The sequence below is a fragment of the Schistocerca piceifrons genome, chromosome 3 (assembly GCF_021461385.2).
Source record: "Schistocerca piceifrons isolate TAMUIC-IGC-003096 chromosome 3, iqSchPice1.1, whole genome shotgun sequence".
Lineage (NCBI taxonomy): Eukaryota > Metazoa > Arthropoda > Insecta > Orthoptera > Acrididae > Schistocerca > Schistocerca piceifrons.
Genome location: NC_060140.1, coordinates 776302964 through 776330678, shown reverse-complemented (window position 1 = coordinate 776330678; position 27715 = coordinate 776302964). Strand labels below are relative to the sequence as shown.

Below are 27715 nucleotides of genomic sequence, written 5' to 3'. Positions count from 1 at the left end.
CTTTAAAAGTTTAAAATTATTCTGTAGTTAGAATAACATTTACATATTTAAGTATGAGTATTATTTTAATATCTCCAGACTAAAATGTGGAGGATTCTGAATTATGCAGAAACATAAACTACCTTTTATTCTACCTGTATTTGTCACAATTACAACGAGAAAAAATAACACAGCCCTACTTAGGTGATATTTTATTTTACTGTAGTGACTTCTTTTTTTAAAAAAGTGTACAACTGTCTTCTAGGCTGCAACTACTACATTTAGCCAATGTAAAATGCTCACAGCCATTACAAGAGACAAAAACTGCTGACAACAAATATCCCTAATAACTATTAACAATGTTTTAAAACATACTTCTTCCAGACTATGATCAAATGTTTTACAAGAATCACTATGTGCAGACTGTTTTGTAAACTTCATTATAGTCCTTGTATCCCAAAAGAAACATTGTGTTAAGTCATATTACACACCATAAAATACCAGTAAAGTATGGACAATAAATGCATGTTACAACAGTTATCTGTATGAAGGCATGTAATGGTCACAATGTAGACACAACTTGAAACAACATGAAATTTATAAACATGGAGGGGAGAAAGATTTTATTAAATTTGGATAGGGTATTTACAGAAAAGGTGTCTATTCTGCCTACAGTGAGTAAAGTTCCTGTTCACACTTACAGTGATCTTAATTACCAAGAATCTACAATGGCAAGCACAATTTTTTTTAAAACTTTCATGCAAGTCAACAATAACACAGTGTGCCATGGAAGTAGTTTGGCACATTTGTTATGAACAATAACAAGCCAACGTGGGTCTACAGCAATGTATTATTGTCTTACTTGTATCTATCTTTCTGCTTGTCATTAAATTTCATTAATTACGACCACAGCTTGACAGCTGAACAGGTTAACTAGCACCCACTTCCACCATTTCTTATGGATTTTCTGCTTTAATGATTAACTGACTGTTAATAACTAGCTTTCACAACAGAGTAGCCTGAAGTGCTCAAGACAGTTATTTTGTTTACCACCTGTGTTGCAGTGACGGTTTACAAGTAATTTGCCCCCCCCCCCCCCCCCTCCTTCAAATTCATGTAAGTTTTTTTTTCTCAATTAAATTTTCAAAAATGTTTATAATTTCATCACTGAGCATCCATGATATATCAATGATGAACTTGTTCATCATCACCATCTAATGACGCAAAAACAATGTTCGACCACACCAATATACGATTTAAGCTAAACTGTCTCAAAACCTTAGATCACATACTTTTTTCTGTTTAGCAGTAATACCTTGCTGGTAAGTCCTGTAGTAACTTGTGTTCAACAACACCAGTACAGTAACTCTGGAACTAAAATGTACGAGTAACAAAGCTCAAAAATTTCATAAATTTCACAGTCAGCCAAGCTGGAATGGTCTCAACTGTGGAGCCAGATGAAGAGTGTCCCACAACATAGGGCAGGGAGGGCTCAAGAAGCATGATGAAGCCAGCTTTCCCAAGGGAGACAACCCCAACAGAAAATCAGGCAGGTCATGACTCCTCATAAATTTCTATCAGCTAAAAATACAAACAAGCTAGAAGAAATTGCAGATTAAAATTACGGTAGATAAGTAATTAGCAACAGAAATGGTGGGGACAGGATGGACCCTTTCAGAATTATCAGATCTTTCGCACCTTCACTCTCTGTGATGTTAGTTTCAACAGCATATTAGAATGTTGCCAGAAAATTAAAGAAAATCTTTCTACGTTAACTGAACCTTCAACAAAATTTCTATCACTTCAAAAGCTATACAGATAAATATAATACAAAAACAGGAATTTACTCATCTACTGTAACAGAATTTGCTTTCAGAACAAGGATTCACGTTTTTCCCCAGGGTATGTTCTTACACTATCTCCATAACTTTTGCCTCCATTATATGGATGACATGGTGTGTAATATGAATATCAGGCACCATTATTTGCATTCCACTCTTTGAGCCTCTGAAGCACAAGGGATAATTAACATTGTACACTGAACATCTAGTTTACCAAGTTAACTCTTCTGAAGAATCATAAAATGATTTAGAATCAACAAAGAACAGCACTAGTGGCAGCAGAAGTTTACCAGTCTGCTAATATCACATACTAGTTTTCTATGGAAAAGCGCCAGATAATCACAAAAAAAGTCAACCAACCCAGAAGACAGTATGAATAACACAACAGATTATAAAACATGTAGAACCACATTTAAAATATCTAGGCCTTAATTTGCATTTATAACAGTGAAAAAGAGAAACATTTCAAGAAAGCTGTTATAAATTCAATACATCACACCAGTCCTGCTAAAGCACATTCGTAACAACTGCATTCATTCTGTATGTACTATAAAACTGTGATACAAACCTACCTGCCCAATACAGTTCTCAGTTATATCAGCACCTTACACAAAACATTTAAAATATATTATCTACATTTATTTCCAATCTCCAACCTCTTTGTATTAAGGAATATTAGTAGAGTATTAATATAAAAGTTATCTATGTATATATTTTTAATATATATATATATATATATATTTTATTTATTTATATATGTGTTGTGTTTTTAATATATAGCGGAGCTATTTTCATTTCACTTTGTTAATAAACTACTGTGTCACTATATTTATACAGTATTGTTCAAGTGATTATAATTATTTCTCTATCAAGTATGAACAATTTAAAATCTTTTCAAATAATATCTATCACATACTATATCATCAGTCTAGGACTGGTCAGTAACCGGCATTTATAACGATGTCAATCAAGCTGTCATTTTTTGTACAGTGGGACTAATTGACTCCCAAACACATTTTATTGGTTGTATCACAACCAAAGTTCAGTCAAACAGTTTTTACAGTGAAATGTTCACTGAGCAGTTCATACAGAGTGTATAACTTCATAGTATCCCTGCCCATTCTCAGCACAGGGGGACATCTCCCAACAAGGCTCATGCTTGATGGGTCCGGCAGCACTACCAGCAAAATGTGGCAGCGTGCCGGGTCCCGATGGCTAGAGAAGGGCAGCCGCTAGTCACTGGGCCGGCAGACTGGATGTTTGTGGGGGCACAGACTTGTACTCAGGGGCAGGTGAATTCATCACAGGACTCTGATTATTATTTGTGCTATTGTTGCTGCTACTGGCACCATTAATGCCACCGCCATTTAGACTACCGGCAGTGATGCTGCCTCCACTGAGATTGCTCCCACTGAGATTGCTGAGATTACTAGCAGCCCCAATGGTATTACCATTGATGGCATTTGCATTGATCGTAGTACCATTAATACTGTTTCCATTAATAGTGTTACCATTGATTGTAGCACCATTAATGCTCCCACCACTTATGCTACCACTGGCACCCTGTGGTGTGGCAAACTGGGCATTAGGTGGAGGCGGAGGAGGGGGCGGTGGTGGCTGATGATTGAATGTAGGTGCGTAACACTGTGGGAAATACAGTTCGGGCTTCACTACAGCTGTGGGTGGAATGCCCCGTGTCAGCAGAGTTGGAGGACCCCTTTCACCTCCCAGTACTGTGGCTCCGGGATGATGTTTTGCTTCCAGAACACCAACACCCGCCGTGTTAGCACGTCTAGATTTTGCAGCATGTGGATTCATGTGGTTGTCTATGTGCTTCTTCACTTCTGGCTCCGTCGCAAAGCGCCGCCTGCAGTTAGGCATCGGACAGCAGAACGGCCTATCACCTTGATGTGTACGAGTGTGCTGATCGAGAATGGCCTTCTGGCGGAAGTCTTTTCCACATTGTCCACATTTATATGGTTTCTCACCTGTGTGAATACGAATATGCTGATTGAGGATCGTCCGCTGCCTGAAATTTCGACCACAGTATACACAGCCGTAAGGCTTCTCATTTGTATGTATTCGAAGATGTTGTGTGAGGTGAGATTGTTGTCGAAACCGCTTACCACACTCTGGGCACGGATATGGCCTGGACTCTATATGGATGCAACCGTGTTGCAGCAATGTCGATTTCTGCTTGAACTCCTTTTGGCAAATAGGACAGCGCACATAAAGGGGCATCCCTGCACTTCTCCCGTGCTGTATTACATCGGGCAGCAGTCCACCAGGCTTTACCTGACCCTGTTTTAAGTACTGAAGCGCCCCAAAGTTTGCAGGACCCCCATTTCCAAACACTGAATGGTTCATACCCTTGGCATCCTTGAAATATGCTTGATATTGTTGCACATTGCCAGCACTGTCAGGAGAAAAACACTGCCCATTGCTACGAGCCTGGTCCGGTGGCACACTGCCGTCTTCAGGATTCCCAAATGTAGAAGCTGCATCATCCTTCTCAGCATCAGGTGGGTATGGCACATCTTGAGGCCACAGGGTAGGCGTCATACCATTCTTGAACACCAAATGAGGACTCACATCTGTAAAATAAACAAAATAATGATGTATAAGTGTTCCACTTATAAATGTTGACTCATGCAATGACATAAGGACAACAAAACCTTGTGCAGCAATTAATTAGAAAGTTATGAAGTGGAAAATAATAGCTACTAACAGTTTTACAACATATTTCCCTACAGAAAGCAATCCAGTTCTTTCACTTTCTTGAATCTATAAGAAAATAACAATCTTGTGTGGGTATTGCACCGCTTGCCAACAGATAGTTGTATCATTTTATGAAAGAAAACCTTTGCTTGAGAAATGTTCTTGCATGTTTCAGTTATCTGATATACACAGATACAAGTGTTTCTAATTAAATGATGACATTCAACTTGCCAACATTCTGGCAACTGACAAATGGCTTGTGAATTTCCTAGGATGAATCCTTTTATGTGACAAGTTTTCATGGATTGGTAAGGGACCCATCTGTCACATGTATTCTACTACTTTAACAAAAAAATCTCTCAAAATTAATAATGACAAATACAATAACCACATCCAAAAAACAGATTGGAAATCCCGAGCTGGCCTTCAGAAACATTGACAGGCACAGAGTCCCGAGTATTTGGAATCTTTAGTGTGTCTGCTGGAAAAAAAAAAGATGCAAGAAGAGAAGGTTTGGAAATGTAGGTAAAGGCACAGTCAATAAATCTTAATTAACAGAAATGGAAAATTCAGGTTGGAATATCAACAATTATGGGAAGGATAGATCGCTAATCACTGTAAGGATGACACGTTGAGTTACAGACAGGCGAAACAAAAACACTGTTACACATCGAATTATTGACCAAAGCTTTCATTAGAAAAGAGAAATACACATGTATTCAGACAAGCAAGCACACATCACAAACAGGTCTGCTACCTCTGGTTGCTCAGGCCTTACTGAAACTGAAATCAAGATCCAGTCCGTAGTGGAGCAGGAAAGGGGAAGGAACAGCAGGGTACAAGTGGGGGAAGAGGAAACAGTGCTGCCTCACGGAGTGTGTGGGGAGTAGAAGTGGCAGAAAAGGCTACCCAGCGCAATATCTCTGTGAGAGATGAAGGGAAGGGGAAAAAGGGAGCAGAAAGGAGGGGAGCAGAGAAGGGAAAAAGATTGGTTAGTGCACTTGCAGACAGCAGTGCACAAGGAGGGTGGGGACGTGAGTTGTGAGGAGGTGATACGAGAGAAGGGGAGGGAACTGTTGGGAGGAGGGTGTGAGATAGTAGGTTACCATAGGTTGAGTCCGAGATGATTTTGGGAGTTGGGTTGGGTTGTTTGGGGAAGGAGACCAGACAGCGAGGTCATCGGTCTCATCGGATTAGGGAAGGACGGGGAAGGAAGTCGGCCGTGCCCTTTCAAAGAAACAATCCCGGCATTTGCCTGGAGCGATTTAGGGAAATCACGGAAAACCTAAATCAGGATGGCCGGACGCTGGACTGAATCGTCGTCCTCCCAAATGCGAGTCCAGTGTGCTAGCCACTGCGCCACCTCGCTCGGTTTTGGGAGTTGAGAATGTGTTGTAAGGATAACTCCCATCTGCACAGTTCAGAAAAGCTGGTGGTAGAGGGGAGGATACAGATGGCCCAGGATGTGAAGCAGCCACTGAAGTCAAGCATGTTGCATTCATCAACAACATGTTGTGCAACAGGGTGGTCCACTTTGCTCTTAGCCACAGTTTGGCGGTGGTCATTCACCCTGGTGGATAGCTGGTTGACCCTTTCCACAGGGATATGATCCCTGTGGAAGAACCAAGAGCAAGTCCTGTCAAATCCAACCATCCAGCACTTTCTATTCCAGTCCTGTCATGGCTTACTCTACCTGGGCCACCTGTAAAAGCAGCCATGTCGTGTACCATCTCTCCTGTAATCATTGTTCAGCTTTTGATATTGCTATGACTTCCAATCAGATATCAACCAATAAGGATAGCCCCCATCAAACTGTGGCCAAGAGCAAAGTGGACCATCCTGTTGCATAACATGCAGCTGAACATAACGAGCTTGGTTTCAACAGCTGCTTAGCAACCCAGGCCATCTGGATCCTCCCCTCCACCACCAGCTTTTCTGAAATGCACAGATGGGAGTTAACCTTTGGAGTTACCTTCCAACATATTCTCCTCTCCCAAAATTATCCCAGCCTAGGCCTATGGCAACCTACTGTTGCCACACCCTCTACCAAACAGTTTCTGCCGCTTTTGTCCTATCACCTCCTCCCAACTCACGTCCCCATCCTTATTGTGCACTGTTCTCTGCCAATATACTCGCCAACCTTTTCCCCTTCTCTGTTAGTCTCCCTTTTTTCCATTCCCTCCCTCTCGCACAGTCTCCTGATGCTGCACCAGATAGCCTTGTCTGCCATCTCTAGTCCCTGCACACTCCACCAGACAGCACTGTTTCCTCTTCCCCTACTTGTACCCTGCTATCCACCCCCCCCCCCCCCCCTTTCCCCACTCCACAATGGATTGGATTTCAATCTGACTTGAGCAGCCAGAGATAGTGATCAAGTGTCTAGGAGATGTGCTTGCTTATGTGAATGCATGTGTGTTCTGCTTTCCTGACAAAGGCTTTGTCCAAAACCTTAATGTGTAACAGTCTTTTCATTGTGTCTGTCTGCAACTCAATGTGTCAACTTTATAGTGAGTAGGCATCTATCCTCTCTGTAAGAGTTAATTAAGAGAAATGTGATAAAGGATTCAATAAAAGAGAGATATGCTGCTGTAGATCCAAAGCCTCAAGACTGAATGTGCCTGACTATATCAGTTAGGCATGACAAGATTTACACCGTGTTTGATGAATATAGCTATTCTGCCAATCATTACAGACATGACAGTAATATGATTAGGGACCTCTTACATGACACCTGGTACAAACTGGAACTACACTGCTTTGGAAATACCACTGAGATTCTTCAGCACCAGTAAAAAGCAACTAAAAATCGGCAAAAAGTTCCTGAGAAAGTTAACAAGGTTTTGCTGCTTTAAAATACGAAATAAATTTCATATATCCAATTCTCATGAGATATTTGTTTCACTAAAGCAAATTTAAATATCTCTCTTCCAGTCTATGTTAAATGAACTTGTTATCTCAAACAGGAAAGAGAGATCCCACAAAATACTACAAGCTGGAATACAGTTTCCGAGAACGGAATGGACACGCAGCCAAAAATTGAAACGACACAGTACTTCTTATCTCTTATTGTTAATTACATTTAATCGGGCTGTTGGATCTTCAACGAGCCGCCCAGCAAAGGGAGAAGACTCGGTCTACTAAAGAGCTCAAAGAGCGCGGCCAACTTTGCCCTGGCGTTATCGTGAGGAGGACTAGAAGTAGTGGGGCGCTCGCCTTGGTGTGTGCGGACGTGCTGGTTGAGGATGGCCTTCTGGCGGAAGTGCTTGCCGCACTGCGGGCACCGGTAAGGCTTCTCACCCGAATGGATGCGCAGGTGCTGGTTGAGGATGGCACGTTGCCGGAAGGAGCGCTCGCAGTATGCGCAGGCGTAAGGCTTCTCATTGGCGTGGATGCGTAGGTGCTGTGTCAGATGGGACTGTTGTCGGAACCGCTTTCCACATTCGGGGCAACCGTAAGGGCGGCTGTCAGTATGGATACGTTCGTGCTGCAACAGTGTTGATTTCTGCTTGAAGTCCTTGCCACACGTAAGACACTTGAAAAGCCTGAGCTCTGAGCCCGAACCGTTGCCTCCCCGCCCCGGTTTTCCTGTTCCCGGACCTTGAGCCTGTTGTTGTTGTGCTTGATGCTGGGCTTGCTGTTGCTGCTGGATGATATCAGGCAGTGAGCGCACATCTACCTGAACATTCGGGTATGCAACTGCACCGACACCCACACCTGTCCCGTCAGTGATGCTCGTCCCCAGACCTACACCACTTCCATCTCCCATGCCCATTGTACCAAGTGAAGTTAACATCACTCCCGGTTGCTTCAAGTAATGAAGGGCAGTAAAGCCACTCGGCGTGAGCACATGTGGTGGCATTCCTGGTGTGTGACGCTGATCCTTGAAGTAATGTTGTGTCGCATATGCCAGATGTTGCTGTTGCTGCTGCTGCTGTTGTTGATGCTGCTGTTGCATATCTGCTGGAGGAAAACATTGAGCAGCTGCTACTGCAGCAGCCACCCTCTGCTGTTGCTCAACATCAACTTGGTGCTGCTGCTGCTGTTGTTGTTGCTGCTGCTGTTGCTGTAACTCTTGTGGGAAACACTGTGCTGCTGTAACAACTCTCTGTTGCTGCTGTTGTTGTTGTTGCTGCTGCTGTTCAACATCAGCTTGATGCTGCTGCTGCTGTTGTGGAGGAGCTGGCTGCTGTGATGCTGGGGGTTGCTGTGGCTGAGGCTGTGTCTGCTGCTGCTGTGGTGTCCCTTGCTGCTGCTGTGTTGGGGAATGTTGCTGAGGATCATCCTCTACAGGTGTCTGTTGTGGTGGTGCTGTAGCATCCTGTGGTGGTGGATACGGGGAGGGGACAGGCGATGTCATTGTGCCTTGTTGCTGTTGTTGTGGGGGCTGTGTTGGTGGTGGTGGAGGTGCCACAGTCTCAGGATCCCCACACGACTGCTGAGGACTTCCTGAAGCTGATGAACCACCTTGTTGCTGTGGATGGTAGCCACCAGTTCCATCTTGCAGTGGACCTGTAGCCCACTGTCCAGCTTGGGCTTGTTGCCTGTCAGTACCATCTTTATATGGGACATACAATGCTCCAGTATCTGCAATTGAGAGAAAGGTAAAATGATAGAAATCATATAAAAATTCCTTGCAAACAAAACACAATAACTAGGTTTAAAAAAATTTACAGGCTACATATAAATATTATCTGCTGGAAACTGAAAAGAAATAATACACACAATATTCTCTGAGAGATTCACTAGTAGGAGTGTCATCAACTGCTACTTGTGTTTTTGTGCTGCTACGGTGTAATTAAAACTATTCGTTATTTGACATCTGCCACATGGCACAAGAGTGTTGCCAAATTCGCTGTCAGCTGTGTACCACATAAAGTTCTGTCACCAAGTAGCATGCTGCAAACACAGACAGAACATGATTTTGCCTAGTGTGACTACAGACAGTTTAATAGGCTGTTAGGCAGTGCCAAATAGTGTATTACACATGTACAAATAGTACATTACACATGTACATCACACTACTAAAAATCTGGAACTGAAATGATGCATTGATGTGGTCTGTTGGTGACCTCAGCGACTTCACTTGTGATGTTCTCTGACGGTCACATTAAGCTCCAATATTCAAGTGTCAACTTAACGCGTACTTTTAATCATACTATAGTCATATTGCAATGGTATAATCAGATGGGAAGGAGGAGGATTATGGTCAGACGAAGGGCAGTTGGGCTGTCACCAGTGGCCACCATCTGATGTTAAAAATTGAAATAATATGGCCTGTTGTTACAATTAAATTGGTTGTAGACACTGCAAAGACAACTGGAGAGATCAGAGAAAAACATATAAAATAAAGGTGTAATATGAAGGAAAATAATGTAAGGGAAATTATTCCCACTCAAGCAGTATGGTTTTTTCCCTCATCTCATTATGAATTAAATCTGACAAATGTACAGATAAATCTCAACTCTATAATTTCTCTACACATGAAAGATGACTAGTAAGTAATGTGTTTAAACTCTGCCTTATATCGATGGAGTATCAGCAATTGTTATTTATTTATAAAACAAACAAATGAAAATAATTTTTACAGCTACTACTATTTGACATTTAAGTTATTTGCCGATTGCCTTCCACACTGTGGCTTTCAGTCAGTGTCATCTATGTAGCACTCAACAGCTGTGCATGTGGCTGCTGGCCAACTTTGCTCCATGAATCAACAGCCACAGTAAGACTTCTATCTATAGATTATTTAAACATTGAAACCAATAATAGCTGTAAAATTTAATTGTGATTGTGACTGAAAATAAAATTGTCAATGCCCCTCTTTTAACTGGTAACACCGGGTTGTGACAAGCTGTAACAACATTTGAAGTCTTCCATACAAATTCACTTTGCACCAAGCTCTAGTCTTGAATTGTTGCTTTGTCACCGCATCAGAAATGGAACTGTGTGGGGGGGAAAGTTGCCACAGCCATTTAAGCAGTAAACTCTTGCAAAGTTTCTTTCAGCGTTTTTTAAAGGTTTGTTTTGCTGTATCCTTCACTTGCTCATGAATGAACTGTAAGCTCAGAGACATGAAATTTGCTTGCAGTTTTCTTTGTGACAAGACACAAGAATAGGTCTGCCTGCATGACATTGTCACTGAAATGGAATACTTGCACTTTAAGCCACAGGTTTCAAGGATTTCCTATCAAGAAATGATGGAAAATTATGCAGGATGAATTATGAGAGAATAAACACATGAATGAATAAATCTACATCCCTGGTTACATTTTGGTCATGTATTTTAGATGATGTATGTACCAAATGTGTTCACCATAGAAATATTGGAATTGTGCAAAAACTTGCCTATTGGGCTATGACAGATCATAACTTCCTGCAGCCCATTAATAGGTAATTTGATAATCTGGCATTGCGAGTTTCCTTGATGTGTAACAAAATAAAGGAAAAAGAAAGTGATAAATATGTTTTTATATCTTGAAAAGTTAACAAGAACAATGAAATAACAAAACAGAAAAATAATGTCTACAGCAGTACTCTTGTTCTACCTTGTATACGGTTTGTAATGCTACAACGCAGTCCTTGCCATGAATTTTTTCGCTTATTTAACACATGAAACTGTTTGTATACAATGTATTGTCTAGTGTAAATATGTATTGTAAATACTATGTTTAAATTATGTAATATTTAACACTGGCAAGTCGGGGCATATTTAGTTAACATTGAAGTCAGAGAGATTGTTTTGTCGCGCCTCTGGGTGAGGGAGCGCACCAGTGGGTAGTAATAGCAGTAACGCCGTGCTCCGAGTAAGAAGTACAGTCGAGTGCTGCTAGTCCTAGCTGTGTTACATCTAACGGCTAGTGTGTGGATCTAAGTACGACGGGAAAGTAATGGTCGGCATATTTGGAAGCATGGCCGGGAAAGTTATTATGGATTAATGAGCATAGAGCTGAAGAAACGAGGACTTAAATGTGAAGCGCATGGTGGGCCCAGGTCGCAACAGTAAAAGCCCGATGCCACATTGTGTCGCTGCCGTGGACTTCCGTTGATCCACCGACAACAAGGGAAGTAAGATCTACATAATTTTCATAGGATAAAATTGTAGAAGGCTTGCCAGTGACTGTGCCTTTCTCTGAAGTTGAACAGTTAATAACAAGCACTTTATAATTGAAGTGTTGCAGTTACATTCCACCCGACAAGAACACCAAGTAGGTTCCTTCCAATCCTTACCTTATTGAACCGAGTGTGTCTGCCATTGTCAAGAGAAAATATGTTAATAATCACATTATTTGCATAGACAGTGAAGAGTAAATTTCAGACTGGTTATCGTAGTTAATTGTTGTACTTAATAAGCTTACGCCACCCGTAGTAACTTAATAATAGACTGAAGTAATAAATTTGATTATTAAGATTTATTTCAATGCATATTCAGCTGAAGTTAATTCAAGGATATTTCACGAAACTATAAAGCTTATTCCACCTGACAATCCCCCAATTAACGAATTATTATCATTCAAAACATAGTTAATCAATTATTGGCAATATATTTCATTATCAGTACATTAAACTGTGCAAAGTACCTAATTTTAAAGACAAAATGACAGTCCATTATTCGAAATCTCGATAGATAATTATCTGTGTTGTCAGCATTGCACTTAGCTGACAAATTATGAACAAAATATCTATCAAAATTAATGTTTAAGTGTAATTAGATTGTTATGAAATTGTTTTATATGACTACTGACACAGCACTTACGTAAAAGTTCCTGTTCCACCTGCTACGCTACAAACAGGTAAACTTTATTTTTGACACAATTATTCACATACTTAACAGTACTGTCGCTCATCAGTTGAGCTGGCGACCAATTTTTTAATTGCTTTTACAACTTAATCATTTCTTTTGGCAAAATTTCCATTGGCAAAATTTATTTCCAAATTATTTTCATTATTTCATTTACCGACCGTTATTGAATGAAATTACTCATTCAATAACGATCAAGTTATAACGTCTCCTGTTTCCCATGGAATAATCATTATTTACTTTGGATTCGGGTGCCTTATCCCGACGCAGGTCAAAATTCATAATTCACGGTCATTGTCAACTTGTAATTTCGCAAATCCCGGGAAGCAGGGGGGGTGTTATAGGTTCCCTCAATAAGACAAAATAATCAATTCTGAGCTGTGAAACAATATCTATTGGACTGTTTCACGTCAAACTGAGATGCCGCAAGCCTGTTTTGTATTCTGCTCTTGAATGACATGTGCTATACAAGACTAATGAAAAGCCTCCTGTACAGTTTTACGAGGATACCACAACAGTAGTCTGAAAAATTTCCATTTTAATCACTCACAATGTTCTTGTTGGATAGCAATAAGGAAATAACAATCATGACAATGAAACTAAATACGATATGACTGTGTTATTGGAACAACATATCACATATGATGTTTATTGGCAGGATTAGTACTGTATTGGCGCTGTTGTTTATTTTGTGTGAGACAGTGAATGAGGAGTATGACACCATACAGCATTAAATAAAGTATCATTTTGCATACCTATTAACATTAACCCTCACATGGGTGTGACAATTTTCATAATACGATTGAGCATATGGCGTACTTCTTACACACCAAGAATAGCTGTCTTTATGTCACCAAGGTAAAAAGCTATGAGCAAAGTTACAGTTTAATCATAGTTCAGTCAAACAATGATAAAATAAGCTTACATTATAAAAGCTAGATCACTGTTTAATTACACAATAATGAAATTAACTTTCATTATATCAGCCTATTGCTGTGCAGAAGTGTTACCACTCAGTAATGATCCACTCAAAGTGTTAAACAGCACAACTGCTTCAGATCCCAGCCAATTTGCTTATTTGATTGCTAATTATCTCATAGATAACTGCCTTATTGTGGATTTATGCTGCTAGCTAGGAATCTGGGTCGTTTTCTTGCACAGATCGTAAATTTTTTCTCACCTAGCTCACTGCTTATTTTATATTACTACTCCTCTCGCGGACATACAACAACACAACTTATCACAGAGTTAGCTGAAGCAATAATGAAGGAATAGATATGGGCTCACAATTTTAAAACAACAAAATTGAATGGTACAAGACACTGTTATTTGTGGCTGGCGCACTTTGTACAAAAGCATGCTCGCACGAGGATTAACATTCCATTACCTGGTGCCAGGAGTTGTATCTACTAAAGGTTTGGAACACTATGAATAGTTGTAGCAGTTTCTATTTTCTATAGATCAGGCTGTTCCACGTCAAATGCCTGCAGAGAGAGGTGGGCAAAGAGTTCTTACAAGGAGTTGGCCATATTTGTGACCTTATGCTACAGCCAAGTTCATGTGGGCATATGACAGAACAAGGTGTGAACGAGTTTCAGTACGGGTGTCCGGTGAGTAGCTTATAAACAGGTGAGCTGTCAGGCACTCATGGGCACCTGTGCCTCACGGGGCCAAGTTGGAACAGCCTGGCGCATATAAAGATGATGTGGTGTCACTTATCTGGCCTCATCAAATCTCAAGTTACACAATTCTGGGCTCCAGCAATACAACCACTATTCAGGTCAAACCTCTTCATGGTGGAAGAGGTTGGTGTCTGGAACACATCCCCCAGTTGCCGATTACTGGCTCCGTGTTTCTTGACTGGGGTATGAGTTGATATGTTTTTGCGAACTTCCAACACATTTTCCAAGCAGCTGGCCTTTCCCCAAAATACAAAGGTCTGCTTCCAGCAAGACAGGCAATTTGCCACACATATGCACACAACTTGGTAAAGTTACAGTAATATATTTTCCCATAATATATCAGTTCTGGCGTGCCACACTTTTTCTTGCAGTGTGCGTTCAAATGGTGGGTGTAAGGTAGACAGTTTCACACAATTGAACAGCTGAAGCAATTTACTGGTGAGAAAATCACTGTGATACCTGAGCAGATCCTGACTAATACTGTCCATAACATGGAATTACACATCATACTGTATCTGGCAGAAGACATCACCAATTTCAGTGTGGCAAGAAACAAATTGTAACATCCCAAAGAGGTAGAATCACATACAAACACTTCACCTGCAAAAGTTCCAGTATACTCAAGTAACTCTCATGAATAAAATATCAATTTTTGTGGAATTCTGCAAAAGTGGTATGTATCCAAAAAGAAAGCCAACAAGGAAATATATATGATATTTCTAAACAAATAGCAAAGAAAATGATGGTATCTAGTTTAGATTAAGCCAGAATGGGGTTCAACTAAAAGATAAATGATTTTTCTTCCAAAAATCTTTTACTATTTATGCTGTACATACAAGGAACAGCTATAGACACTGGAGACAAGGATTGAGACAGTTTCAGAACAATCCAAATGTTGATTCTACATTATGATAGCTTTTGGATAAAAAGGCATAAACCACAGCAAACCAAAGAATAAACATAACATTTTCATTCTCTCCGTTTCTGTGTAGGTGTAGTTTTCTTCGCCGTGGAAAGAATCACAACATAATGATTACGAAACCTGCCATAATATGCACAAATGAGACTACATTATAACAAAAATTTCTATATTTTGTAAGATACTTATAGTCAAAACGAAGATAGAATTTGAGTGTGATAATGCCCCCTCCCCATGGGTATTCTTGCGTGTGGTGACAGACTGATCTACGTCATAACCCTAGGTCTACATGCCAACTGGCTGCAAGTTGGTGAAGTGACAATGTCAATACGTTTGGAGCAATTGATTGAGCTCAAAGTCTACTTTCATCATTGGCAACATTTGTTACAAATTTAATGCATTTTTCTTTATAAATTACCAAAGTAGCAAGGTAAATTTAGAAACGTTACAGTACAGGTTATAGAAATCATGTGAAACCAAACTCAAACTTTACTCATACGACATACTGAAAGTAATGGCTCGTGGCTATCAAACTACAATTCTAAGGGGTGTTGAGAAAATTTGCGACTGTATTGCTGATTTTTATGGAGAGTCATCAACAGATGTATGATAGAAGTAGCTTAAGGTGTGTCCCCAGGGTGGGTGGCTGGGGGTGGGAGGAAACCAACCCTGAGAATTCCAGGTATGGGGAGGAAGATGATGCCATAAGAAGCTCCTGAAAATGTAGCGGGAGATTCAGGTGGGGGTGGGGGTGGGTGAGGGCAGGCTGAGCATCTCACAACAATGAATTTTCTTACCTCTTGACTGCAGTTTTTAAACACTGATAATTTATGTGGACCAATATTCAAATAGCAAACTACCAAATATTAAGTATTATAAAATTTATGATTTATGGAATGGGAAAAAGCCATACCAACTAGTACAATGGGAGGTACTCCTTTTCACGCACTTCATAGTGGTTTCCAGAGTATATATATAGGTGCAGACGTAGACAGTATTTTGGTGCATATTATGTACATATACAATACATCAAATACGAAAAAATTGGATGAATCTCTTACCCAAAATAGGTGTATCTCAAGAAGTCTTTTAGCTTAAATTTCACAATTTGAAGCTTGTTGCTTAATGTTCCATTTCTGCTGAAAGCTTGTAGAAAATACAACCCACACTACTGAGTATAAGTTTCTGCTCCATGGTTAAGGAACTGTTTTTCTATGTGCAATGCTCTAGTGTTCAGTGACTAAATGCTGCACTTCTTTTCAATGATTCCATATTATTGGCTGCAAATCTCATGGCGGATAATATGTACTGGAAGGCATTGTTAGAAATCACATTGAACAGTGGCCTACAAGAACAGTGGAAAATGACATTGAAAATTAGTCTAACAGTTCTTTTATGTGAGAAAAACAGACCAAGTTGCCTACGAAAATGAAATTCAAAGCATTCAGCGATCGATTGTTTCAAAGAAAACCCTTATCTTTTCTCTTGTCTACTGTATCACTTACACTGAATAAAGCTCCTTCTGATGACTGATATTTTGGTTTTCACTTATACTGAATTCTACACGCAGCTGTAGCCAGATTGTTACAGCAACATATAAAGAATTGTTTACAAATAAACAAACACTATTTCAATAAGAAATCCAGTTCCAAATTGCTGAGTCAGTGTAACAACCAAGTTGATGTTGCGACGACTTACAACTTGTTGAGCCTTAATGTGAGTATGGCACATGTTCCACAACAGTGATGAAGACAATCTAAATTTATTATCATGCAGCTATTAAAACACCTGAAAGCAAGTTGGCTGCTATGACAGAATAACTAACAACGGACAGCAGCAAAGCTAAATAAATAAAAACTACCATTCTGGTAAGAAACAAAAAACAAATGTAAAAAGGAAGGTCATTCACTCTGTAAATGGATTTCGTATGCCGCCTGCTCTTTTTTTTCCTACTCAAACTCCAGTTTCTTTCCACCACATGCATCCATTTCTTATGCATAGTGAGCACTTAAACCAACCTTTCAAATCATTCCATTAAAATGTATGAACATATTTCCTTTGTTCGATGTCTCTGGTAACATTTACTTTGACCCCATTTAACAAGTTAGAACAACTTGTAGTCAAATGCATGTGAGCCACTGCTAACTTGTATACAGATGTTGCAGATGGAAATGGATTATCGATCAGAGTTAAAATGATTTCTTGTTGAAATGTGTTTACAAATAAAGAAACAATATTTCAATAAGAAATCCAACTCCAAATTGCTGAGTTGGTACAACAACCAAGTTGATGTTATCATGACCTACAACTTTTTGAGCCTTAATGTGTGAGTATGGGGCATGTTCCACAACAGTGCTGAAGACAATATCACATATAATGTTTCAATAATGTAAATGAATTTATTTACTTATGTGATTACTGGGCCATCAGTTATTGTTGAGTTCCTTTAATTCTGTTAACTGATGAACCATCTATGATGTGTGTCTTTGCAAAGATTGTTTTCTGCTGTTGTGTGCTGTGTTCCTGTTTCCTGAATTTAACATGCATTGTAACACACCCCCACTGGAAGGGAGCCTAATTATTTCAACAGAAAATGCCATATATGCTTTCACCAGTCAAATTTTGAATGATCTGAATAACCGAACACCACCCATTGGGATTTTTTGTGATCTCTCAAAGGCTTTTGATTGTGTATATCATGAAATTCTGCTAGACAAGCTCAAGTATTGTGGCATGAGTGGGACAGTGCACAAATGGTTTAATTCGTACCTAACTGGAAGAGTGCAGAAAGTTGAAATAAGTAGTTCTCGTAACATGCAAAGATCAGCACATTCCTCAAACTGGGGAACTATCAAGAATGGGGTTCCACAAGGGTCAGTCTTGGGTCCTTTGTTGTTCTTATTATATATTAATGACTTGCCATTCTATATTCATGAAGAGGCAAAGTTAGTTCTCTTCGCTGATGATACAAGTATAGTAATCACACCTGACAAACAAGAATTAACTGATGAAATTGTCAATACTGTCTTTCAGAAAATTACTAAGTGGTTCCTTGTAAACAGACTCTCACTGAATTTTGATAAGACACAGTACATACAGTTCTGTACAGTGAATGGTATGACGCCATTAATAAATATAGACCTTAATCAGAAGCATATAGCTAAGGTAGAATATTCCAAATTTTTAGGTATGTCCATTGATGAGAGATTAAATTGGAAGAAACACATTGATGATCTGCTGAAACGTTTGAGTTCAGCTACTTATGCAATAAGAGTCATTGTAAATTTTGGTGATAAACATCTTAGTAAATTAGCTTACTACGCCTATTTTCACTCATTGCTTTCATATGGCATCATATTTTGGGGTAATTCATCACTGAGGAATAAAGTATTTATTGCACAAAAGCGTGTAATCAGAATAATAGCTGGAGTCCACCCAAGATCATCCTGCAGACATTTATTTCAGGATCTAGGGATATTCACAGTAGCTTCTCAGTATATATACTCTCTTATGAAATTTGTTATTAACAACCAAACCCAATTCAAAAGTAATAGCAGTGTGCATAACTACAATACTAGGAGAAAGGACGATCTTCACTATTCAAGATTAAACCTAACTTTGGCACATAAAGGGGTGAATTATACTGGCACTAAAGTCTTTGGTCACTTACCAAATAGTATCAAAAGTCTGACAGATAACCAACAAGTATTTAAGAAGAAATTAAAAGAATTTCTGAATGACAACTCCTTCTACTCCATAGAGGAATTTTTAGATATAAATTAAGAAAAAAAAAGAAAAAAAAAACAAAAATATTAAAAAAATAAAAAATAAAGAAAACAAAAAAACACAAAAAATAAAGTTGTTATATTAACTTAAGTATGTTGTTAAATTAACCTAATAATGTCATGTATTGGAAAATTCGACTCGTTCCACATCATTACGAAATATCGTATTCATGATCCATGGAACTAGTATTAATCTAATCTAATCTAATCTATGATGGTTTTAGTGTCAGTAGCTTTTTGTGTGTTCATGTATTACACTGTATCATGTACTAGCAGTGCCACATAACATACTTGTGTGCTTTATTTTTTGATGCTTTGTATCAGTGTTTCATGATTTATCTACAACATGTTGCTCTTTTTGAAGTGCAGTTAGTTCATGAGCTTTCACTTTTCTGGAGCAGTTTGTTTTCCTTTTTTACCCAAAATTTCTTGTTCATCTGTGCATATTGCAGTCACGGTGTCATCAATGTATTTTGTGATTCCCCTTCCAAAAACGTACCGAGCAAGGTAGTCACTCCAATCTTAATATAATGCACTCACATTTGGGAGGCCTGGCATTTATTCCCTGTCCGGCCATTCTGATTTGGTTTTTCCATGGTTTCCCTTGTTATGGAGAATGCTGGGAAGGTTCCTTTGGTTATATCATGGCTGACTTCCTGCCCTATCCTCACCTTATCCTATCCTACTTCATTAATGTTTTTATGTGCATATTATTTCTGTGTTTCTGACACGTCTGCTACAACTGTACTAAATGGTCCATGGACAAGTAAGTAGATACCTTAAAAAGACGCACACAAACAAACCTGTGTGGTTACAATGTCCAAGCTGACTTCTTGTGTCATCGACACCGAAGCTCTTATGCAAGACGAGCTGCAATGCCCATGCAATGTACAGGTGTGTGTGTGTGTGTGTGTGTGTGTGTGTGAGCTGGGGGAGCGGGGCTCTAAAGAAGGATTTGTCCATAAGCTAGCAGAATTATTATGTCTTGTCTATGTATTATTTTACACAAACAATTAAAATGATAATAGTATTATGAAAAGGATAGACTGCTACTCGCCTTATCGAGGAGACACTAAGTTGCAGACAGGCACAATGGAAAGACTTTTCACTGTGTCTGTCTGCAACTTAACATCTCCTCTATGCGGTGAGTAGCAACCCATCCTTTTCATAATGTTATTGTTATTCCACCCTGCACTTTCCATTATTTAAAATAATAAAAATAATTATCAGTTTTGAAGAAAGGTCGAAAAGAACAGAATCACAAGAAAAAGTACCTAAGTCACAAATTCAGGCAGTGGAAAAACAAAGTGGACAAAGGAAATTAAATGTGGTGTCAAGCAACTATGCACAATAACAGAAAACATAAAAGATCGGGACAGTTGAGGAATACTAACAAAAAACATAAATTTGAAACTTCCAGATTAAAGCAGACAACAAAGCAACAGAAGACACATGCAGTGAACGTGGCGGAGAAAAATCGGAAAAAAATTATTATGAAGGAACTCAAGTTAAATGCTCTCTTTAAGAGGCAATCATTATAAATAACAATTACTAATTTCAAATTTGCCTCCCACAAAGTAACAAGGAAAGTTCTCTCTGCGACTTTAGAAATGGCTACCTATATGTAATCATTTTGATGTAATCACATTGTTCACTAACTGCAAAGCCACACAATAGAAAAGCTGAAGTATATATTAACACTGGAATAACACTGGAATAACACGACAAGTTATACACGTACACTAGTAAACTGATCAGAAAATGAAATTTACTCTGCATTATAATGAAGACGTAAGACACTCTAACAACACACACAGCTGTATTTCAATACAATGATGTCATAGCATAAATTAAATTTTTGCAGTTTGGAGGTTACGACAGTTCTCGAAGTTGATGTTATTAGGTAAGGAATAAAGCTGCTACTTAGTCAGTCAGTTTCATGTTTCATGGATCATTTGCATGATAAATCATAATGATGGAACAAGTCAGTTTACCTTCATACTGCAAATTAATTTGAAAATATGGCTACATGCTCCAAAGAGAAACACAGCATTGAGTTGCATGGTGTCAGAACTGGTGGCTTACTGAGAACTTAGGAAACTCCATAAGAGATGCAGTTTAAGAGAAGATTAAAGACATCAACAGCTACACAACATGGACAGAACTTCCCTGGGCTCAGACAATACTGCTATTCTAACATGATTTAGTATAAATTCAACAAACTAAAAAAAATGTAACTCAAGTCTGAAAACTATATATCCAAATTCAAAGATAACATCACACCTTCAGACAGATATTTTCTGTGCTTCATGCTCTTCTGTTAATAACAGCTACTGACCTTGGGTACTATTAACTTTCAAAACGGAAGTTTTGTTTTTATACTGACTGGTCTAAGGTGATCTCAACATTTCATATCTGCAGAAAAGTATTGAATGAGTATATTAAGACCATGAAAGCTGTGATAGCATGGATCATTTGGTCCTGTGAATCTGATATGTACTGTGACCATGATACTGCAGAAATACACTTTTCTGCCCACTGCCATATAACAGACAAACATCAAGAATAATATCATCAGAACAGTTTGTTCTCTCTGTTGAGTAAACATTAGTTGCTGGCAAATGATTTAGGATAACTTAAGTGTTTGCTTCACATATAAGATATGTGAAACACTTACTAATGTTGTAGAACATTTTTACTACATATTTCCAATGACTGCATCTGGAATCAGAAAAGTCATAGAGACTTGGAACTTCACTGCATCACTTCCACAAACTAGCATTTTAAAACAGACTGTGGATAGGCCTACTACCACTGTAAACAACCTATCAATTACTGCCAGTAAATATCAAAAGTTCAAAATGTTGTTATATATTTAATTTTTATTTAGTTTAGTATAATAGAAATGTGACACATAAAATCTAACCTAATAGTTATGATTAAGGAAGAATTTGGTTAGGCCTAGTATTATTGTGACAGGAGCCAATCCAACTAACTACCAGTATGTCTACAAATAGTCCTTTGTGCAAATTAGGTGTTGAGAGACAATGCAGTTATGATAATTTGTATTGAAGCACTTACGTAACTGAAAGATTTTGACATGTAAATTGCATCAATTGCTCAATAATGTTTCAAAATCTATTCCAGTGAACACAATTTCAATCTGCAGAAAAAGATTCTCGATGTTTACCTCTTTTAGTGGCTAGACAGTAACTGGCCTAGCAATGTAAACACTGATACACATTAAATGGTTCAGCCATATTCTAACCATACATAACTCCGACTTCTATTAGTTTTACACAAAACTGTTTATGAAATGCAACGCAGTCCATTTTGCCTATTAGGTTTTCCAAAATTAATGGGAGTATTACAGTTTTGATTTTAATCACTGCAGTACATGAAACACTGTCATTAATAGACTCAGAAGGAAAAAAGATAGCTTTTGGTTTGTTAAGGCAGAAATAAAGAAACGATTGCACTACATGTTTGGGAAAATTCATTTTGATATGAAAATGTGCTGATGCAGGATCACCACACACATGAGAAAAACGAAGACTGTTCTAATAAAACAATAGAGCTGGTAAAGTAAACAAAACATGTGAACAGGCAACTATGGGATGCGAAATTTTCTCTGCTTTAGCAATCAGCACTGGAGCACATTCTGCACTTTGTATTACAGAAGAAAAACGATCATGTTTACAAATAATTTCAGTACTTGCAACTAGGTAATGTCGAGGACTTTGGTATCGGCGAGACTGCCACTAAATGAGCGAAAATGAGGCCTATCACAAATCGGTATTGACAAGATGTAATAGGCAGTGACCGCTCGTTGTGGTCAACTGACGCGATGCTACATTTATTCTTCTCCAGCTCATTTCACAGTGTGTAGTTGTGGTTCAAAACTTAATGCATTAAAATTTGTTTAGATCCCTGATGCAAAGCGGACCACAGACGAAGGGCAACAATAGATTTGCAAAGTGTGCTGTTACAAGAGTTTCACAAACTCCAAAGGAAACTGTAGTAGATTGTTCAGCCGTTAAGATCATCACACAAAGATAATTTGCGGATATTTCTATGTTCTTACCTTGAGCAATACAGTACATAAACTGTCTGGGAACCTTCAGTCCTGCTGCTAAGTAAGCAGCAAATGATGCCGAGAAATTTATTGCCATATCTGCTCTTCATCACCAGCAAACATTAACAATCCATGGTTGCTATAGAACCCATCTGTCGATGCATATTAATTTTCCTGAAAAACACAAATATGTTGAAGTACACTGCCTTTCCTACGCACGCAAATCGAGAAACTATTTTCGATTACTACAGGATATTAAATGAAACAGGGGAAGATTTCAGCGTAAATTTTCAAATTATGAAAGTAAATAAGCGACAGTAACACAGTTTCTTAGGCTTGTCTGGAATCAGAAAGCGACACAAAACTCGCACACCAGTGTGACAAAGGTTAAAAATTATTGACAGACCACCTCCAGCGCTACGGTAAAAAATAGCTCTAAAGAAAATTAATCTTGTGACATACACTTAGGACGTACACTTTTCACCATAATGTCATTTCAACAATCACACAAATGCACTGAAGGCTCTGTTAACTTGATAAAAACACGAAGAACGAGCTTAAAACCCAATGTTTCCGTTCATCCACCGGTGTTCGAAAGACGAAGAAAACCACTTCGGAAAATACGATATGGCGAAGAAACACGAAAGTGAACGCATCAGTGAGAAACAGTGGCATTCGGCGCAAAAACTCCAGAGTGTAACGCGTTACAGCCGGAGCTGTCACATAAAATTTGTAAACACCAACAAAGCATTGCGCTCCGGTGTACGCCGAGTGCTTATGCCTTCACGCTACTAGGCTTTCCCCCCTCTACCCGGGCCAGACAGGGATGCGAGAGCTGACACCCGAAAGAATCTCCTCTCCCGCAAACAGAAATAACTCACCCGACGTGCAGTTTTCCTTAAAATACCGGGCACTGTTTGTCGCACTAGAAAATAATAACACAGGTGAACAGGCGGTACTGCCGACGAGGACGCAATCGCCATCTATGCGGTGGCAGTACGGCTTCCCGCGGCCACGAATTTGTTGAAGCAGCAGAGCACTTTTTGCAGCACAGGCGCGCGCCGGACCAGCTCGGTGCTCCCGAGTCGGCAGCAGGAGACGGCCGACCTCATGTTCCGCGCTACAGACTCGCTCCCGCAGCCCGCCGCGCCGCGCCGTTGCCACGTCGCCGTCTCACGTGCCTGCATGGCCAGCTCGCGGCGCAGGCGACAGACAAGCACGCCCTAAATCAATATCACACACACATACATATACACACACACATACGCACCCACACACACTAGTACCCACGGAAGAGAGACGGGGGAAAAAATCGCGGGCTGCTCTGTACTTTAACGACTGCGAACTGTGCACTTGGTTGCGTCCCCGGAGCTGCAGCCTGAGGCGCCCCGCGTCAGATGCGAGCGCGCACCGGTGCATTTCGCAGCATAGATGCAATTTATGGCCAACACAAAACAAAAATTTGAAGGGGACAAAAAGAGCCTGACGTGTTAGCGACAGTTCTACAAGGGAAGCACAACGCTTATGCACCGTCCAGCGCTTTGTACTTTGCGCGCGTTAAGCTAGTCGTTTGTCTCCTTCCTGTTGTGATTTGTTGTCCCTGACCTAACATACGCTTCATTAGAGGTTTCTATCAACTGCTCGTCACCGCGTTATGCACTTTAGGGCGAAGGTAAGGTGATCGATTGTTAGCGTACTAATACAAAGGTATAATGGGATACATCGGAATGTCCTTGATATCCAAGTGCGAAAAAAAGTGGAATCTCTTGTAGAGCTTTTTTTTTCAGTGTTTCTCATTCCCATGAGGGACGAGAGGCTTTTTCAGGTTTGGGACATCCTTTTTCAATCAAAGTCAATGCTGTGAGAGGTGCAAAGCATGACCTGTTTGTAGGATCCATAAAAACTCATTCTGAGCATGTCGGAAAGTCTCGAAGGGATATCAGAAACCGAGAACAAAACAAGAAAATGGAAAATGTTAGATAAGGAAGAACAGAGCAATATTTTAATGTCAATATGCAACTTTCGAGAAAAAAAGGGTTTGAGGGGCACAGTTGTAGCGCAAATGCAGCTTCTTTATTATCCAGCGTTCCATAGGCGAGCTGCCGCTGCCAGAGGGTCGAAATATGTCCAGTTAGTGTCGTCGAGTGATTAGCGATATATAAACAAACAGGTTCGTAAGTTACGGCTACGTGAGTGGGGGGCGAATGATCACACGTCAGCTTCTGCGCGGCACACGCAGTTACCAGAGGAGCGCAGCGCCTTCGCCGCGACTTGGCCACTGGCGCCGCTGGTGTCTGCGCGAGGTAACGAAAATGCACCATCCGGCGGCGGCAGTAGCTTGGACAGCCGAAACCGCGGGCTGGCGGTGGCGGCAGTGCGTCTGGCAACAGCGACCACTTTTTGTTTATGTTAGCCAGCGAGCCTTTCCGCGCCATCCCGGCGGCCCTCCCCTCCCCTGTACCCCACCAGGCGGCTACGGAGGGACGCGGCGTTGCCACATAAAATCGAACCGATTTATTCGGTGGACCAGCGCACGCCGCGCCAGCGTCCCTGCTGCTCCCGCAGCCGATGATAAAAATCGTCGGACGCGTTAAATATGTGATGCTTACAGGGAGGCTCGCAGCCGAGAGCGGCGGGAGAGAGTAGTGATGGTTGGGGGGGGGGGGGGGGGAGGGGTCAGAAGCAGCACAGAGGAGAGGGGCCTAGGGCGGCAAGCACTGATTGAGTCGGCGGGAGTCGCAGTCCAAGCGTTCTGACGACGCGTTGGACTGCAGTGAGGTCGACAACTTTTTTTTATCTTTGTAGTCAACACTTAACAGTTACTTAACACTAGTAGTTGTTTGCTTTCCACTTTCTGAGGTGTCGAGTTCCACGACTGTAGCTTTTCGATGTGTTACGAGGGGAATATCTGTTATGGCACTCAATACATTTTTGAAGGTGTCACGAAACAGGTTTAATTTCGGGTGATGCTGACGGCCACAGCAATCGATATAATTTACAAATCATAAATAAATTGCATCCTTTTCTTCTTAAACAAAAAGGAATGCTACAAATTCTTGAAGTTGGTGGAAATAAACAAATTTCTAGGAGCATTTGCAAATTAGTTGGTTCAAATGGCTCTGAGCACTATGGGACTTAACTTCTGAGGTCATCAGTCCCCTAGAACTTAGAACTACTTAAACCTAACTAACCGAAGGACATCACACACATCCATGCCCGAGGCAGGATTCGAACCTGCGACCGTAGGGTCGCGCAGTTCCAGACTGTAGCGCCTAGAACCGCTCGGCCACACCGGCCGACCTTGCAAATTAGTGTCATAATCTCTAATTTCATGTTCACAGTACCGTACATAAACATTGAAACTTACTTTCTCACGAAACTGTTTTTCACAGTTGAACTACTTGACGAAAGATGATAGTTGCCTAAGGCACAAATTTTAACAATATTACGTGTACCCTTGTACATGATTTTACCATTATTGCTATCGCACATGATGCATCGTGCACAAATGCAATACTGTCAAACTTTGTCTTTTTGCCAGTGATTTCTGCTTGTTACACATCAATGTATACACTTCCTCACTGTAAAAATTACTATTTTGTTGTACCGGTGTGTAATCTTCCAGCCACGAAAGAATGATTGTGGCAGTAACATGCACATATCTGAATATTTCCTTTTTCCATTATGACTTCTTTATTATCGCAAATGCGATACGTTCGTTCCTTTAGAATCTGTACGTTACTACGTGGCTAAGAATAGTACTGATAAACTGAAACTATCTGATCACGTGATGCGGTTCTAGGCGCTTCAGTCTGGAACCGCGCTGCTGCTACGGTCGCAGGTTCGAATCCTGGCTCGGGCATGGACGTGTGTGATGTCCTTAGGTTAGTTAGGTTTACGTAGTTCTAAGTCTAGGGGACTGATGAGCTCAGATGTTAAGTCCCATAGTGCTTAGAGCTATTTGAACCATCACGTGAAGACCCAAGTTGTTCTCCGAAATGTGTTATGATAAGTATGAGGATCAAATCAATAACTTCTTACTGTGCTTTCCATAGTACGTTGACCACGTTTAGTCCGGTTTGTCGCTATTCTCGTCAATAACTTTCGCGTCGCCCGTCAAATACCGGTAACTCTCCACAAACATCGTTCTGTACTGGAGCTGTCTTAGTTACTCCTGTCATTTCAATGGCCGGCAGGCATTAGCTCAGCGGTGTCAGTCACGAAACAACATCTGTTGAAACACCAGAAATGAAATGTAGATCTGTAGTTCTAACATAACTTTCTTTTCACTTTGCATACCTGACTCATTCGCAAATAATTGTTATGATTCCCCCCGACATTTTCCTCTCCTCTTGTGCTTTCTTCGTAGTATACAGTTTGACAGTTCCCAACGAATAAATATAGAGAGTGGTCCAGACCTTTGTGGCCAAGGTTATACAGACAGTAGAGGATTCTAAATGGAATTGTGGGATTTGCAATCAGTGGTGTGGAATTGGGAACCTGCGTTCAAGTTTTTACAGATACGTCAGACGCTTCGCGTTTTTAATGGTACTGTTGCAATAATACCGTTGAATGAGTAATAGTTACTTTTTTACTAGTCGCCCACTGTAAAGAGCCATTTTGAGGAGGGTGCTACAGGCACAAGCACTTTGTGTGACTGACACGAGCCCCGCCTCCTTATCCCATGGCAGCCAACTTATACAACAATCATGTAATAGGTTAATGTGTCACAAAAATGAGACGAATGTTGATGTGAAGCCGCCAGAAGGACCAGGCCTAGCCTTTTCTCTCATTTTCCTGAATAATAAAATAAACACCGCGCACAACGACACACTCGAATCAACGGTATTTCCATAATGGCCACTTTGTGCTACGGCGCGCGATATTGTCACACATTTACTGTTGGCAACGAACGTAA

At 40.2% G+C, this 27715-nt stretch overlaps 1 protein-coding gene across 2 annotated transcripts; it reads right to left on the bottom strand.

Annotated features, from left to right (window-relative positions):
* Positions 1-2711: 2711 nt before the first annotated feature.
* Positions 2712-23838, bottom strand: LOC124789439 (zinc finger and SCAN domain-containing protein 10). Of its 2 annotated transcripts, none has more exons than XM_047256788.1 (4): positions 23679-23838; positions 22807-22971; positions 7752-9122; positions 2712-4414 (listed from the first exon to the last, which is right to left on the bottom strand). In XM_047256788.1, the coding sequence occupies exons 2-4, from the start codon at positions 22892-22894 to the stop codon at positions 3057-3059; spliced, it is 2817 nt and encodes a 938-aa protein (XP_047112744.1). In that variant the 5' UTR covers positions 22895-22971; positions 23679-23838; the 3' UTR covers positions 2712-3056. The 2 variants fall into 2 exon arrangements, with proteins under 2 accessions (XP_047112744.1, XP_047112745.1); XM_047256789.1 differs by having other exon boundaries at positions 7836-9122.
* Between the last annotated feature and the right edge of the window lie 3877 nt (positions 23839-27715).